At 38.6% G+C, this 17,649-nt stretch overlaps 1 protein-coding gene and 1 long non-coding RNA gene across 7 annotated transcripts in view; one reads left to right on the top strand and one right to left on the bottom strand.

Moving 5' to 3' along the window:
- Positions 1-232: 232 nt before the first annotated feature.
- Positions 233-17,456, bottom strand: LOC124100508 (platelet-activating factor acetylhydrolase). The gene is made up of 11 exons (XM_046456039.2): positions 17,317-17,456; positions 12,372-12,493; positions 11,786-11,930; positions 10,193-10,286; positions 8,091-8,159; positions 7,570-7,693; positions 6,570-6,683; positions 5,347-5,438; positions 4,006-4,176; positions 1,047-1,195; positions 233-615 (listed from the first exon to the last, which is right to left on the bottom strand). The coding sequence occupies exons 1-11, from the start codon at positions 17,423-17,425 to the stop codon at positions 473-475; spliced, it is 1,332 nt and encodes a 443-aa protein (XP_046311995.1). The 5' UTR covers positions 17,426-17,456; the 3' UTR covers positions 233-472.
- The window catches only part of LOC124100509 (uncharacterized), a 50,615-nt gene continuing 37,138 nt past the window's right edge, over positions 4,173-17,649 (top strand). For 3 of the 6 annotated variants that reach the window (XR_009227957.1, XR_009227955.1, XR_006854331.2), the window contains exons 1-3: positions 7,535-7,668; positions 9,780-9,827; positions 11,453-11,565. This is a non-coding gene — a long non-coding RNA (uncharacterized LOC124100509). Of the gene's footprint in view, positions 4,681-6,498; positions 7,669-9,779; positions 9,828-11,452; positions 11,566-17,649 lie in introns of those variants that run through there. The other 3 variants (XR_006854330.2, XR_009227956.1, XR_006854329.2) reach the window with 3 other exon arrangements.

Genomic DNA, 17,649 nt, shown 5'->3' with positions numbered 1-17,649 from the left:
CATTAAAACAATGACTTTATTATCAACCAGATCTAAGTTTTCTTATCATGACTGAAAGTTAAACACTGCCAAGTTTATCCTAGAATACCAGGTTGCTAAAATTGAATTCTACTACTGCTAACAGAGAATAAAAGACAAGAACATCTGTTTTTACTGTAAGTTTAGGGAATCTCATCACAACAGGTTTTCATTAGCATTGTGCCTATTGTTAATACACTTCCATTAATTAAAATAATGTAAAAGCCAATTTTAATTTTAACACAAAAAAGGATCCACTAAATAAAAATATAATTTGGGCTGCTATGATTTTTGTATATTGCATTCTTTCTTTAAAGGAAAAAGTTTTTAATCCAAACCTCAACTCAATCACTATTACGGTATAAACTAAAATTTAAGGTATGAATTATTTGGGAAAATACAATTAAGATTCTTGCTCTCTCAGTTTTTAAATGAAACTTTTAAAAAAGCTCTTTTAATCTGCATTCTCTTTCTCTATTCCCATAGAGTCCTGTGGAGTGTCAGGTTGGGTGAGTGTATGAATTGTTGGTCCTGGAATAAGATTCTTATCAGCTCCTTCCATCAGAGAGTCCCACTGATCAAAGTCTTTTTCAAGTCCTACAAAATATAAATGTTAATAAACATATTAAACATTTGTGAGCACTGAACAGTACAGCACCTCTAGGTGGCACTGTAGAATTATACATTATGCAAATTGCACAGTGACCTTAGTGGCAAGGTGTTCCATGTCAGCTACCCCAGGGCTTCATCAGCTACAAGAAGTTGAGAGGTAGGAGTGAGGCACCCTTCTTTCCATCAGTATCTCCAAGAGGCAAGTCTCTCCCAGACTTTATGGAGAAACTAACTCTTAACAAGTAGATTTGCTTTCTATGATAAATAGAATGCAAAGCAGCAAAGCTTTCTCAAATTTTTGCTTTCAAATTGATTTACTGCTTTGTTTAATTGTAAAGAAATAGTTAAAACTAGACTGTTAAATAACACAGGGTTATCGGAGAACATCAGTTTAGGAAATAAGATTCATTTCTTACCTAAATACTTTTGTAAGAATGCTAATGAAGCTTTGTCGGTGAGATCAATAGCAACCTCTGAATCTATATGTCCTTTTAATTTGAATATGTGTCCAATTACTTTACCGGCTGCAAAAGTGAAGTCAGCAAAATTATGATGAACCGAACCCCTAAAAGAGAAATGAGAAATTTACACCACATGTATTTGATAAAATTACTTTTGTAGTTAGGGTGCAAGAAAGATCCTGGCCCCATTAGCTTGTTTACTGAAAGTCAAGGAAAGAAAACTTGCAATCTGATCTTCTTACATGTATTCCTGGGTCACAAGCTATTCATTTAGGGACCCTAAAGTATAGTCCTCTCCAGCTAGAAAAAAAAAAAAAAGAATCCTAGTGTGTTGATTTTAGAAGAAATGATTCCCACTTTTTAATACTTCCGATTTCAGTAAATGGAATGTGCTAGGTATTGAAAGGCCTTGAAGTCAGAGCCTGTCCCTCACACCCAATACTTATATGTATATGTTCTTTTTTTTTAAAGAGAGAGAGAGGAGAGAGAGAGGAGAGAGAGAGAGAGAGATTTTTTTTAAAATATTTATTTTTTAGTTTTCGGCGGACACAACATCTTTGTTTGTACGTGGTGCTGAGGATCGAACCCGGGCCGCACGCATGCCAGGCGAGCGCGCCACCGCTTGAGCCACATCCCCAGCCCAATATGTGTATGTTCTTTGCCAAAATATTCCAGAGTTAACCCTTTTTATCTATTAAATGATAACAATGACAAAGATCTGTCCCAGTATTGGTCTACATTCATCAACAGTCTAACATCTAATAGAAGGCTCCCCTCTTTTTTTGATACTTGGTGACTCTCTTTCACCTCTGTTCATTTCCTTGACATCTCACCTTCATTTCTGACTTGATTCTTCTTCCATCTAAGTGTAGGCATTCCTCCAGATTCTATTATTGTACCAGTTCCTTTCTCATTTTGCAGCATCTTATATTCCAAAGGTTTCTTCTACAATAGCAGGCAAATTCTGTACATTTCTAATTTGTGGCCAGATGTCTCTACTTAGACTTTCAACTTGGCGGGAAATTCCAAGGCTAAAGCACAACCTCAGACCAGTCTCCCCCACTGCAACTCTTTCTCCTCTCTTTACCGGTTCCAAGAAGCAAAGCATCATTCTTTTAGCCACCTAAGCTCAAAGCACAGCAGCTGTCTCCCTCTCCCTCTTCCCCACATTCCAGCTGAAACTTGAGTGTCAGAAACATTAAGAAGATAAATACAGACAGGGTCATGAGAGAGCTGAGAGTAGAAGCCTGGATGAAGGGGGAGATGGCCTGAGAGGAGAAAAATAGGGAGTGGGATGAATGATTCAGGATACTAGAAAGAGAAGCTCGTGGCAGATGGGTGAGAAAGACTGGGACTGCAGAGGCTGTGTGTGCTGTGAGCTGAAGCACTGTCAGTGCAGTGGTGGGGGCTTAGGAAACTAGATTGCAAGCATTGAAGAGTGTATAGAAGTGCATGAAATATTAAATGCAAGCTATTCTTTAAGATTTCTTGAAAGAAAAAGGGAAGAAAAAAACATGAGAACCGAGAAGGAAATAAGTTTGAGGGAGGGATAGGTGATCTGTAGCATGTTTCAGAACTAGATTGCACATACAAATAAACTAACTTGAAGCCTTTACCTGAAATACCCAGACCCTTCCTTAAATCTATCTAAACTCTTTCAATGATACAAGATCAAATTTGAGTGCCATCCCTTCTAAGAACACTTTTCAGTTGGAAAAGACTCCTCCATTTTCTGATTCCATAGTGGCTATTGCCCATACTCTAGTAGTTCCCCCTCTGTCCAAGGGAGGTACACGAAATCACAGGTAATACAGAACCTACACATAATGTTTTTTCCTATATATCCATGCCTATGATAAAGTTTATAAATTAGGTACAGTAAGATATTAGCAATAACAAGGCTGGGGTTGTAGCTTGTGGTAGAGCACTTGCCTAGCGTGTGTGAGGCACTGGGTTTGATCCTCAGCACCTCATAAAAAAATAAGGTATGAAAAAAACCATAATATTTTAAAAAGATATTAGTAATAACAATAACATAGAACAATTTTAATAATATGCTATAATAAAAATTATATGAATGTGATCTCAAAATATCTTATTGAACCATATTTCAACACAAGCACTATGATACTGTGACACTCTTAGTGCGGAGATGGCACTAAGTGACTAACAAGTGGGTAGCATATATAGTGTGGAGACACTGGACAAAGGGATGGTTCATGTCCCAGGCAGCATGCAGCAATGGTACAAGATTTCATTATGCTACTGAGCATGGCACACACTTAAAACTGATGAATTGCTGATTTCTGTAATTTTTCTCATTAATGTTTCTCTACTATGGGTAACTAAAACTATAGAAAACAAAAGTATAGAAATGAAAATTGCAGATGGGGGCAGGAACTACTCTACATGAATCCTTCCTGCTCTTTTTCCTAAATAAACTGGGGTTCAAAATCCTATTTGGAGTTCTTTCTCATATTCATGATGAAAGCATAATGCTAACCCTCAAGGGCAACTTGTTAAAGCTCCAAGGAATTAATAATCTCCGATTCTTTCCCAACAGGTCAGCACGGTAGAAGATCTGACTTTTTCTTTAGGAGTTCCTAGCCTGGCAATAAGTATAGAATACTTTGTTCCTGCATCCCACCTCCAAAATGTTTTTAGATAAAAGGTGTTCATAGCCTAATGCAAATTTAAATTACTGGTACTTACACTATATATGTTAACACTACTGAAAGTATTTTCATTTTAAAAAGAGTAAATGTAATTAGAAACTGAGATCATTTAACATGCTCCTTATTGAAAGTTTAAATAACTGATTTAACATTACTGTAATGGTCACAAAATAGTGTCTGTTGACATTTGTCCAAGTTCCCAGTTTCTGTTTTAGATGGAGTACGTTACTAATACTCACTTGATTGTAATCATTTTTCTTTCTTTATCAGGTAGGTAGAATTTTGTCATTTTTTTGATGTCATTAGGAGACTGGAATTGTTCCGAGTTGATAAAGAAGAGGGGCTGAGGAACTTTGGAATACATATCATCACTCACTGGATACATCCATGGATCAAGGGCAATGCCACACCTGTAGATATTTGTTAACAGTGATGAAGAAAGGCTAGTTACACACTGGCCAACATATAGGGCTTCCTAACACACCAAATGTATTATGGGTTATCTTGCTGGGTATAATAGCTATTATACTTCTGTGTGAAAAAGGGATATCACTAGTTTTATAAGGTAGCAGAATTGCATTACATAATCATTTTCTGTAGGAGGTGTTTAGGAATTGCAACCTATGAAAAGACATTTCCTTAAGACTTTTATTGTTCAATTTTGTTACATTGTTTTCAAAATAAATTTTAAAAATAAGTAGTAATTTCTTCAAAACTGTGAGGTGTCTCAAAAGTACAATAAATGAACCAATTCATCTGTGTTTCCAGAGCTTCAGGGCACTTCATAGTGTATTTATTATACCTGGTCCAGAGGAACAAATGAATTCATTGCTTCACCTGAAGAATTGTCTGGGAGTTACAGAATGATGTCGGAAGCATATCATTTAAAATGTCACTAACTTTTCTTTTTACAAGTAAGTTTATACTATGTTTCCTGACCTTTTGAAAAACCCTTCTGATTGCTCAGTGGATAAAAGAAGAAATTGAAATAGATTTTAAGCAATTTCAGGTTCAATTTCACAAATGATCCTGCCTACTTTCCATATGGTTGGTTCTATGTGATCTCACCAGTCTGGAATTAAGCAGTTCAATAAAGAAAATATTTTTGCAAATTAGAAAACTGGGTGGGGTCTGGTCCTGACTCCTACACAAATAACTGTGTGCTTTTACATCGCGATACCTTAAAGATAGAGGGAGAAAAACTAATTTTAAAAAACCCTGCTTATTAGAAAAGTCTAGAAATAGTATAAGATGGCAATATTATTATCACAATTATCATGTGAGAAGAGATGTGTCCAAAGATAAATTTCCAAGTGAAAACATTAAGCTCTTGAGCAGATAAATAAGAATGACGGGTGGAAGTTTACAGGGGTGGGGAGTTTTTAATAGCAGGAGAAGAAAATGGTTTCCACTTAGGAAAATTTATATAGAGTGTCTGATGGAGGCAAAGAGATTGACTTATAAACCTGGAAACATCCCTTCTTCACAAAGACTTCAACAAAAACATTATATCTCACATGTGTTCTTATTCCCACTCTTCTAATAATTTACTCATCTCTTGCTTTGTCTTATTTTCTTACCTGAATCTCTGGTCTTCACTAAGAGTTTGAATAACTGTTGCTCCACCAAAAGAATGTCCAATTACTGCTATTTTATTCCTATCGATGGAGCCCTATGTGAAAAAGCATAATAAACATGTATAACTATCACACATGGTGTTAGAAGAATAGATTACATGATCTTGTCAATCATATAGTCATTACTCATTTCACAGGCAATGAGTAAGTACTTGATTTCCTATAAAATAGAATGTACACATATACATACATATACATATATCATGTCTTAGATGTGTGTATATATGTGTATATAAATAATTTGTAAGAATTCAGAAGTACTTCATGGTCTTCCTAGTCACCCACAATTGAAACTTCAACATCAGTGCTGATTTCCACCTCTCCCCAGCCCATGTTTATTGGTTTAGTCATTCCTTGAGCATTGCTGAGTACCTCCTACATGCCAGGCAGTGCAACCTCATTTTCAATGAATTCACAGTCTATCAGGGAAGGAAGTGCTACAGATGCCTGATGCAATACAATATGCCAAGGGGCTCATCTGATAGACAGCTAACCCAAACAGGGACAGGCTCTGGGGACCACATACCCTTGTTGGAGGGCATGATGTCTGACTAGAGTATTAACAATGAGGAAGGAGTTAGTTGCGGGGAAGGGTATGTCAGGCCAAGAGGTCAACATGTACAAAGGCCTGAATATTGGAGAGAGAGAGGCTGCTTGAAAGACTGCAAACTCTTCATTGACCTGGAGGACAGATCCTCATCTTATCCTGAAACTAAACTCCTTTTAGTTCCCCTGCTTCCTGCACTCCACCCTACCCTACCCCTGAATACTTTTGAGTCTTTGCTTATGCTGTCCACTCTGTCTGATATTCTTCTACTCGCTCCCAAAATTGTGTCCAAAACTTTTAATCAACTTTTCAAGTTCAAGTTCAAGAACATGTAGGAGCAGTGCAAGAAATTATAATAATTCCCCTGGAGGTATTAAGTTGATCTATATGAAGATGCCATTTTTGTGGATGAAAACTTACCCTTGGTCATTTCATTTGTAGTTGAACCTAATACACTCTTCATTGCTGTACTACTTTGCCTGTATTTTTAAATGTTTTTTTTTGTTTGTTTGTTTTTGTTTTTAATAACTCTTTATCCTGCAATATAGCTGAAAATCAGACAACATCAACAATAAAGGACAATGGGTCAAGGTAGGGACATGGCTTTTTTAAAGCTCACCTTCAGTTGTTGCACATCAAACCCTAAATTTAACACGTCCTTCACTGGCGTTCCATTAGCAATGTCAAGAATCACATTGAGAGCCTCGGAACATTCTTTTGCTCTCTGCTGCACCTAATAGGATTAATAGAAGAAAGAAATGATAAAGTAAAAGATTTTAACATTTATCTTAAAGTTTGTATAGCGGTTGCATTTGGGAAAATAGTTGGTTTGTTATAAACTGGAAACATCTGAGTGATTAATGATTAGAGTGCAGGCTGACATGGGGACATGGTTATCAGCTTCACAGGGAAGTATAGCTTAGTTCAAATCCTGGCTCTGTGCTTAGGTGCTGTGTAACTTCAGATGATTTACTTAACCTCCCTGGGCTTCCACTGATTGTATAACAATGTTTACATCAATAAAATGTGGGTGAACTTCAATGCCATACCATATGTAAAATGCCGACAACAAAGAAACAATAAATATGCTTTATTTCACTTAATTGTCCCAACAGCTCTGTAAGATAGACACTGCTATTATAACTCACTGTTTTGTAACAGATAAAATGCGGAAGCAAAAGAGATGAACTTGTCCTGGTTCAGCCCACAGCAAAGTGATGAAGCTAGTAGAGTTCAACTTTCAAACGTAGGAAGTTGGATTATGAAGACTGTACTCTTAGCACTGTTATATACTGCCTCTCTGAAGTCTTTTTTTTTTCTATTGCCTGCAGGAGTGGGGATCTATTAGTTTATTTCCTATCACTTTTGAGATTCTAAAATTATAAGTTTCAATACCAGAGAACTCTGCCAGACAGACTTGCGTTTACTTTTACTGTGAACCAGACATTTTGTTAAGGAAATCTTACTACTTGGATATCTTCTGATAGATCTTTTGGTAATGGGAAGTAGGAGAGCCAGGAGCATAGTTTGCCATGTGTAAAATTAAATTAACAAATGTCATTGTTTTTTACATACATGCTTTAGGCCACCAGAACACCTCTCTTCTCATGGCAAAGTACCTGCTGTTTTTGAAAAGTCTCCTCCTCTCCTTGTTCCAGGGTTTTAAAGTAGAGCCAAGACCTGTTCCTTGTTTCTGCAGCAGACTGGTCCTCGAAATAGTAAGTTGCAGATGCAGAGCCATCTCTATAACACAAACATAACTGATTTTACTCCTTCCTCATCTGATCCATGTTCCTCAACTCCATCCTTGACTCAACTTTCTTCTGATTTTTTTTAACTTGTTTTTCCTCTTCTATTATACTTTATTTTTTTAATTAAAGAGGACCCCAAGGAAGCTCTAGGAAATGGATCTTATTGCTCCTTGTCAAGTCACATGTAAAGACACCTTATTCAGTCTTCACAATACTTGTTTTTTTAAGCCTTGACAATCTAACTCAGCCCCCTTTCCCCCAACCTCATCATGTAATCATAGTTGAAAATCTCATCAACAATTTTTTCAGCTTGTATGATAAAAGCATAATTATGGGCATCAACTTTCTCTGTATTTGACTAAAGACCCCAGCCATACCACGATACCTACCTGTGTTCTACAGCAGCTACTATAAATCCATGAGATGCCAGGTCAATGCCAATAGCAGAATAAACTGTCCTTAAAACAAAAAGAGAGAAGTATTGCAACTACGAGGCACGATGACAGTCTGGTTCTGCTAAGACAACCAGAAACAGAACAGGGAGGCCAGTGCCCTGGAGGTAGAGTGCGAAGCTTTGGTTCACCAAGGGAGCAACCTTAACCCTTAGGGGCTATTTGACATTGCCGGAGGTATTATCATTATTACAACTGGGAGAAGGGCACTAAGGGCATCTAGTAAGTAGAGAGACACAGCTAAACATCTTAAGATACACAGAACAACTCTTTAAAAACAAAAAAATTATTTGGCCCCCAAATGTCAATAAGATTGAGCTTGAGAAACCCTGGCACAGTGATTACAAATGTTGCCTTTGAGATTTGGGGGTTTTTAAAATCTTGACTTTGCCACTAATCAGCTATCTGATATTTTGGTTAATTGCTGCAAAATTGGGGCTAAGAATAAACCCTTACCTCAAGGACAGCTGTACAATTTGGACAAGATGATGTACAAAGGAAGGCAGTTAAGAGAAAGCAACCTCAATCTGACCACTGAGTTTAAATCCTGGTTCTTCCATTTAGTAGCTGGGTACCTTGGATAGGGCACTTATCTTTTCTCCACCTTATCCATAATAAGGTGATGCTATAACCGTGTGGTACCTCACAGGTAAGGATCAAGTGAATTGTTAGGTCTTCAGTCCTTATAACCCTATCTGAAGCAGGTTAAATACTTAACACTTGCTAGCTGTTACTGAAATGATTGGACTGGGTGGAGGGATTAAAAACCATAGCCCTTATACCCTCCTCTGTGTCTTCATTCTGCACTATCTTTTTCTCACATCCTGCGTTCAACAGGAAATGCCCAAAGAAAGTAAAAAGTGGTGTCTAGGAACAATATCTTCCAATGCTGAAGATAGAGGACCTTTGTAGGATGAGAAATGGTCCTCTACAGGGATCAGCAGACTTTCTGTTAAAGACCAGAGAGCAAATATTTCTAGCTTTGTGGGCCATACTGTGTTCGTCACAGCTACACAACTCTGCTGTTGTTGCACAAAAGATTCACAGTGTGAAAACTGAATGGGCATGGCCACTTTCCAATCAAAGCTTATTACAGAAATGGTGGCAGGCTGGATTTGGCACTAAGAATTCATTTTGCCAGGCACCAGTAGAAATCAAATAACTAACCAGACTACAGTTAAAGTGTTAAAGATAATTCTTTATTGAAGATGCTACCCAACTTCATTTCAGTCAAAAATCACCTTTTATTCTCTGAAAGTCTTAAAATCCTCCAAGGTAGGAGAAGGAGAGGCAGTTGAGAAGACAGAAGAAGAAAGTTTGAGAGGGTATAGTTGCCATTAAAATGTGCCCCTCAGATGTCATGCTGTGGTCTTAAAGACCCCATTCAGCTCCTGCTCCTCTAGATCCATCACCATGTTCAAAAGCAAGCTAAGCTGTGAGACACTCCCAGTGATCTGCACAGATTAGGTACTAACATAGGCTCATTTCTTTGAGACTGAAAATCTTGACAAGCAACTTCAGGTCAAGCATTCCTTCTGTGGGCCTGGTGCATACTTTCTTAGAACTCTACTACAATCAGAGACTTCTGTTATCTAATCCTTCTTCCTTCCTCATTCTTCTTTCCAGGTGTCCCATGATGAAGGCTTTCCCCATCTTTCCTTCGAACCTGCACAGGTATTTTTCTTTCTTTCAAATATCTTTCGCAGCTAATCCAATCTTTGTTTCTTGGAAGGTATGAACTAACACAGGATAATTTCAAAAGAGTGTAAATAATTAAAATGTCTAATGGCAAAAGTGTAACATCCTCTCTTCTCTGTTATGAGGCTAGTCTCCATGAACTGGAAGGAGAGAAAGTACTACTTGACAAGATAGAGCTAGGACCCATCAGCACACCACAGCCAATTCTTGAGGAAGCCCAGTACCCCAGGACAAGGGCCAGTATGACATTCTAAAATCTGCTGTTCCTTTTTTGGGGAAAAAAAAACCTATTCAGTCATAGATAGCTAGAGGATAAAGCTGTCCAATCTCTCAAACATTACCTAAATGCTCCAAGACCATGAGAAAAGATAATAAGCGGGTATTTTTCACCAGTCCTCAGAGGAGAATTCCAGTTTGCAGGAATTATTATTGAACCTAGACAACAATAGGAAATTAGTTAGTATTTTCTCTGACTTGAATGTTGCTAGTTAACTTAACTTACATCTCCTTAGCATAAAATCTGGAAGCATGGAATTTATGTTTTTATGGCTTAATAGTGAACTTATTAAAAAGTCAGCTACTGGTTACTCACCAACCAAATACCTGCATTGTATGCTCTTTTCTCACATGGTACTATCATTAGCTATCAGTTCTCGCTGCCAGCTCTGAACTTAAGGTTAGAGATTTTCCTACACAGGTGTATTCAGTGGGCTGCTACTTATTACTATTTTGATGTTTGAGACAATGTCAAAGGGAATGTTCTAAAACCAAACCATGCAGTAAACTCAGGAGCATTACACTGAAAACCAGAATCTAAGAATCAGAGACTCCTATCATTTTAATTTGTCATGATCCAGTGAAGGATGGTGAGACCACAGACTTCATACTTAAAGGTGGCTTTGGATACACCTCTGCCATCCACCAGCTATTGGCCTCCGGCAAGTTACTGACTTTCTGAGCTTCAGACTCCTCTCCTGTGAAGTGGAGGAAATGATAACTACCTCAGAGAGGTTTTGAGAGAGTTTTATTTAATTAATATAATTGAGCACCTATCCACTCATACAGTAAGGGGCTCAAAAACATGGAAAATATTTTCCTCCATTCCTTCACAACTGTCAGGCAATAATAATTGTGACCATATTTTTTGTTTCATTTTTTCTCTCATCTATAAAATGAAGTTGTGGTCATGAAAACTGAATGTGATGATCGCTATGGAAGTGATTTATAAATTATTCACAATAAAGATGTATAATATGATATTCTCATCATTTCTACATTAGATTGGTTTTTTAAAAAATTCTAAGTTTAAAATTAATTCTAGAACTTGTAGGTGGTTTTGAGGGAGAAATTTGAAGACATAGTTAACATTGACCCAATGGCGGTATCTGGTCAGATAAGTGAGGAAAGTCTGTGTTAGCACAATCTAGACACATTAAATCATGAATGAACATCGATTATTAGTGAGAGGCTGGTTCCTTATAGGTAGGTAATGGGAAGAGAGCAAAGTCTCTTCATTTGTGAAAAGTAAGAAATTTGTTTTTTTTGTTTGTTTTGTTTTGATCTGGATAGTTACAGTGGCTTCTACTTTCTTTCTCATTCAGCCTGGAAGAGCAAATGGGGCAGTGGTCCTAAGCCAACCTGCTACTCTCACTATATTCTTGCCTGCCCGGTGGGCCTCTAAGAGGAAAAACCAAGGACCAGCCACAGAAAGATGGTAGGTCAGTCTGACCCTCTAACCTACTCCCATCAAATTCAGAATGGACAAATGAGAACCCTAGATTCTCTTAGGCTCCTCAGAAATACTGTCCTTGTCACCTTAGGAGATGTTTAGATTGGAGAAAATTTACTTTGGTCTGAACTATCTGAAATTCTTATTGTTTCTAAGGGTTTCTCATATTCTAGAGCCAACAGAGTAGGAGCAATGGAAATCTTACCATATAAAAACTTTAAAATTTTGCTCATATGCCCATGTGTTCCAATAAATTTACTAAGACCCAAAAAATATTCTTTGTTTGGGATCCAAAGGGTCTCATAGTGATCATAATCTTGAGATGGATAATACAAACGCAAGAAGGTGCTCTGTTAAGGAGAGAAATTAATACATTTTTAGTCAAGTTGCTTCTCAAAACTATTCCAATAGCTATTTTGCATATTTTATTAATGGAGACCCAGATACCTTTGTTGTTCATAATGAGGTCTGGACAACTTTTAAAACTTCTGTGGTGATTGAACAAAATTAGTACGGAGAAGAAAAATAACAATATGCTTTCTGAGTGGGAAAAGGAAATGAGCAGACTTGCTTCAGCTATTGAGTGTGGGGAGAATTCATAGGCAATTAATCAGATGTCATCAAAGAGCTAGGGAATGACTGAATTAGCAAAGGCTTCAGATGAAGCAATATAAGTGGCAATATGAGTCATTCTCAGGTGAGGGCAATGCCAAGTTTTAACACCTGCTAGTGGATCTTGACAGTAGTTAATGTTAGAATATAAGGATAATTTGTATTAATCCAAGCATTACCTTATTGGTATAATCAAACATCAAGTCTGTGCAACCAACAGAGTAAGATCCACTTCCTTTGGGCATTTTAGTATGTTCAAAGCTTACAGCAGCCATCAGCATTTGTATTTGATCAGTCCATCCTGAAAAACAAGCCCATGTTACCTCATTTATCATCCATTACACACCTCAGGTCTTATTATGCAAGGAGCTCCAAGGGAATCGAGTTCCTTCCCATTGTTTCTGGCCTCTCTCATTTCTTAAACTAATTGAGACCCTGTTGTATGCAGAGCACCATGTAGGGGTTTTGAAGAATAAAATCATGGAGGTAGACATGGTCTTCCCCCAAGATGCTTGGGACTATCACTTCCTAATACAGCTTGCTGTCACCCTGATTCTGTCTAGAGTATATTAAAGATGACTTCACAAATCTGTTTTTTCTAATCACGAACTTTATCTCACATTCAGATTTGCACTTATAACTTCTCATTGGGCATCTCTGTCTAATGCCATAGTCCAAGGTGAACTAAATAGCCATCTCCCAAACCACACAGCCCACACAACAGAATTCCCTATCACATGCATAGATAGAGAGAGAAACCTGGAAACATCTTACTCTTCTAGCTCTTTCTTACCAACCCCCATATCCATCTCAAGACTCAATTCTAACATTTGGTTTTAACTTAGAATCATATCCCCAATGTATCCCTGACCTTGTCACCTGTCTCACTAATTCCCTATCTCTTGATCAAGCAGTTGCCATCTCTCTGAACTGTCCTATGCAACTTGGACCTTGACCCCTTCGAAGACATCCCTTACCTAGCTCCTAGAATGATTCAATGCACTAATCTCACCAGGCAATTCTTAAAATCTGTAGTGGTTCCCTGTCATCATGTGGTGTTTTCTTAAAGGGGGTATGTCTGGGGTCCTTTTGGAAAGCAGTTTGTAGGAGATATTTAAATGGGCACATGCCCTGCTAAGCAAATGCACTGTGACTTTAAGCACAAATATGGCCCTCTTTCTAGTTTACTGGGGTTGAAATATGTTGAGTTCACAGGCATACAAGTTAAATCCCAAGTTCCTGTAAGAAAAATCCTCTATGCTCAAACCCACTGCCTCTTCCCCTGAAGTAATCCCCTTCCTTGTGTCTTAGCACACTGAGCTATTGGTGTCTCTGTAACTTCACAAATGCTACTATGACCTGTGCTTGAAATCCACTTGGCACCTTCAGAAATCATGCTTTCCTTGATCCACCCCCCCAACAGACTTAATCTTTTTCATTCTCAGTATCACTGATTCTAATATATACATATGTATGTATGTATACATAGAGTAACATAATGTGAATATATATATATACAATTCTTCCTTTCACAATGTACTGGAGTTATGTATCTGCACACTGTCTCCCACAGTAAGACAGCGATCTCCACATCTTTGTAAAAACCTTTGACCTTAATGCCCTTTCTGGCACATAGTGAGCACTCAATAAATATTCGTTAAAATGAGATGAACTAAACTGGTCTCTTGCTCTTCTTTCAAACCGGTCAAATATACTCTTTTACCCACCCACTCCTGAAATTCCTTTTCTCTCTCTGGTGCCAAAACCCTTCTATACACCTGAAGCTTCACCTGTTCTCCTTTCTGAACTGCAGTCAAATCCATGTTTCAAGATGTTAGGTCCAAATATCAGTATACCAAACTCTCACTCTGCTAGATACACTTGGCCTGCTCACTCCTTCTCCTTTATGGGACTATGAGAGTTGAATCCTCTGCTGGGCAGATTCTCTTGTGTTTTCCATCACACCCTGCCTCTGCCAGTATGTTAGGTATTACACCAGCATCAATATCATTGCTCAGGAAGGCTTTTAGTCATAGGACCAAACCTATTTACATCCTGCACACTGGTGACTCATGTGTAAAGCACCTGCCAGTGATGAAGGCCACCTATTGAAATACATGACTCCCTACTCAAAGCTGATCCACAGACCGGCATCATTGGCACTTCTTAGAGCTTGGAAATGCACATTCCCAGACTTTACCTAATACTACTAAAACATAAAAGGCTCACTAAAGTTTAAGAAACTCTGTGCTAAGGTACCAGGTCACCTGGCTAGACACACAGGTCAGCAATGTATGGTCAATGACAGGAGGTAGTTCCAAGGAAGACACTGGGTGAACACACTCTGGGTATGAGATCCAGGTGACCCTATTTCAGATTCCAGGTGTATTTCCTACAAGGTATTCTTCTCTGGCATAGGCAACTTATTGCCCTGTTTGATCTTTATTAATAAAATGGGGATGAAAGCACTTATCCAGCCTGGAGGACAAGTGCAGTGGCAGTATAGGTCAAGTACGTAGCAGAGAACTTGACCTGTAACAGGCACTCAACTGCTATTAATTTTCCACTTCCCAGATTCAAATTAAGCCAAATTCATGATGAAATCCTTAGAGGAGTTTAGAAGATTTAAACTGGAGCACCTCACTTTCCCATTGGGAAGATTAAAAACTCAAGGTATTACTAGAGTTTTTTTTTTTTTTTTTTTTTAACTTTACCTATAGGTGAACACTACAGGGTTTGTTTATCAAAAGGCTCTTCCTCTCCCATTCAAAACTTTCTACCGAGCCATGTTTCATGGTACAATAGGGAAACATCATGTTCAGATTACAGTGGGGAAAGGCACATCTGCCTGTCCTTCTGTGATAAGCAGCCTGTGAACTTCTGTGTCCCCACCCACAGGCAGTTATGGCATGGCTATACTGGGTTGGGAAGAGGGGTTCCGGCTCTTACAGTTCAGTGAGGAACCTCAGAGAACCACAGCTGCCTTGGAGATACTACCTCTGGAAGTCATTCTAGAGCCTTTGGAGGGCTCCAACCCACATACTGAATCTCCTCCCTTGTGGGATCTCAATTCCCCGACGCCCTGGTGACCTTCCAATAACCTAGGTTGCCCTGGTTGTTCAAAACATGATCTGCCTCAAAACCTCCTCACCCAGTATTCAGGAGCCACAGGTCAAGGTGAGGCTATAGGTCTGCCAATTGCAAGACACCTGACTCCTGAGAGGGTCACAGGGCATGTCCAACTGACCCAGGTTTTGGTACAGGTTTCCAGGGTCCTATGGCTTACCAGGGTGGCTACAGAAAAGGCTCAGTGGCCTGCAGTTCAAAGGTCAAGCCACCAACAGGAGTCAGCACAAAGGAAGGGAGGAAGATTTGTCAGATGAGATGTCACTTTTAGATAATGTAGTTTGTGGTTCAGAATTTATAAATATCTCTTCATAATTTTGTTCAACTTTATTTTAACATTGGAACCTATAGGGCACTCTTAATCTTATTACATAATTTTGGTGGTGTTCATTTATCAAATATTCCTGATATTAAGTCCTACAGATGAACTGTACACCTTCTAGGAACATAAGCTTCTCTTCTATGGCTTTATGACCTCTATTAGCAAATCACATATCTCATAATTATTTATAAACACATTACCTGCATATTTATACTGTGTATTCATTTAATAAAAATTATAAAGAATCATCTATTATTTAAAATTTTGCTTTATAAGCTATAATATTTTAAAATATTTATTCATTCATTTTTGAGTATTTAGGATGAGAAGGGCACAGGGCTCAAGGCTATGACTACAAAGATAAATGAAGTAATGTTACTGTCCCCAAGTTTCTACTAGTCCAGTGACAGATTTTCATGACTTTTAAACATAAGGGAATGGGGGTGGGGAATGTCTTGAATTTATCACCCTGTGTCAATAAAGAGTGTATGGTGTAAATGTCCCCTAGATGATAATTTGCCTGTGTTGTAAAATGTTACCTATTTTCAGTCCATGGAATTTCAATTGGATTTCAGATGTCTTGACTACAAGCTCTTTGTCTTAGTCATCAGTGCATCCTGATGCTTAACCTGCTGATAAGTGTTGAGGGATGAATGGCCCTTTGAGAGATATTCAATTTCCTATGCAAACATAGATATAAGATACAGTCCCTCTCCTACAAGGCATTTATCTCTCCAATTTTGAAGTAGGGCAAAAATTTATCTTGATGACAGAGAGTTATGAAATCCTTTTTTGTAAATGTTATGGTAAGAATTCACCCATCAAGCCTGCACAACTAGATCTGGGGTGACCACATCCATTCAGGTGTGCAGATAGTGTAACAACACTCACAATCTGCCGACTGTTCTCCACAGGAGACCAGAGAGAGATGTTCATGCATTACAACCCTTTAGAATGAGCAGGAATTCAGAAAGCTCCATAAACAATCTCTTTGCCTTAAAGGGCCTTCTTGGTGACGTGAGATGAACCTGTCTAGAGATGGCTGTCCCACTTGAGCCACTCTTTCTGGACTTGTCCAAACCTTCCTGACCTCTCCTTCCCTTCTTACCACAGGTGAGAAAGCAAATCACCACATCCATTCTCCTCTGGCCTGTCTTGATGCCTACTTGTCCCCCACTTCTCCCTACTCTTTGGTAGAAACGATCAATACCCTATGGATCCCAAGACCCTAAAATGTCATCTTCTCTCCCCACCCTCCACTATAGACCAGGACTATATCTGTTGACCAAGACACCTATATCTGCCTCTTTCCACCTTCATGGAAGCAGATTTTGAGACTGCCTTGGAGGGAATTCCAAGGCAGTTGTGTTACCCTGCCTGGGTGATAAAGGCTGCAAGGGAGAGAAGGGGTAGCACTGAGGGAGTTCTCTACCATCACTGTAACCAGAGATTCCAGTGAAATGTCTCATCCTGGTTCCATTCTCCAGTCACTCTCTCAGTTTCAGTCATAAAGAAGAAAATATGAGGCCTTCATACTATCCTGGGAGAATTGAGGGTCCCCACAAGTATTTCCTGATAAAACTTGCTTAGAAGTCCAAATGTGCTACATCTCTGAGTCACCTGGGTGTTTGGAAACAGGTCAGTTGTTCAGGCCCTTCAACAAATAGACCTCTTACCTGCTGATTTAATAAACCCAGTGGGATTTAGTTGTTGCCAGTCAAAAGGATGAACCAGTACAAGGCAGCTGCAGAGGCAGAAAAGTACATGCAATTTGGGTGGTGCCATCTTGGGAGCTGAGCAGCGGTTTCAGCTTAACCTCTTCAAACAGAAAATTAAAAGAAAAAAGAACATGCAATGAAGAGGACTTAAAGAAGCTGAGAAGTCGGGGAGGCTGGGCTATTAGCAATATTTGGAAAAAAATGGGACATGCATTTTCTGAGCTGGGTCTTAGGTAGGTTCTAGGATGGCAAAATTCTTGATCCTGTTGGGTGATAGAGAACAAAAATAAT

This window comes from Marmota monax, unplaced genomic scaffold (assembly GCF_021218885.2).
Source record: "Marmota monax isolate L192 unplaced genomic scaffold, Marmota_monax_Labrador192_F-V1.1 WCK01_AAM20220418_F8-fsc01587, whole genome shotgun sequence".
In the NCBI taxonomy this organism is placed as follows: domain Eukaryota; kingdom Metazoa; phylum Chordata; class Mammalia; order Rodentia; family Sciuridae; genus Marmota; species Marmota monax.
The sequence above is the reverse complement of the archived record's forward strand: the minus strand, read 5'-3'. Positions and strand labels throughout refer to the sequence as shown.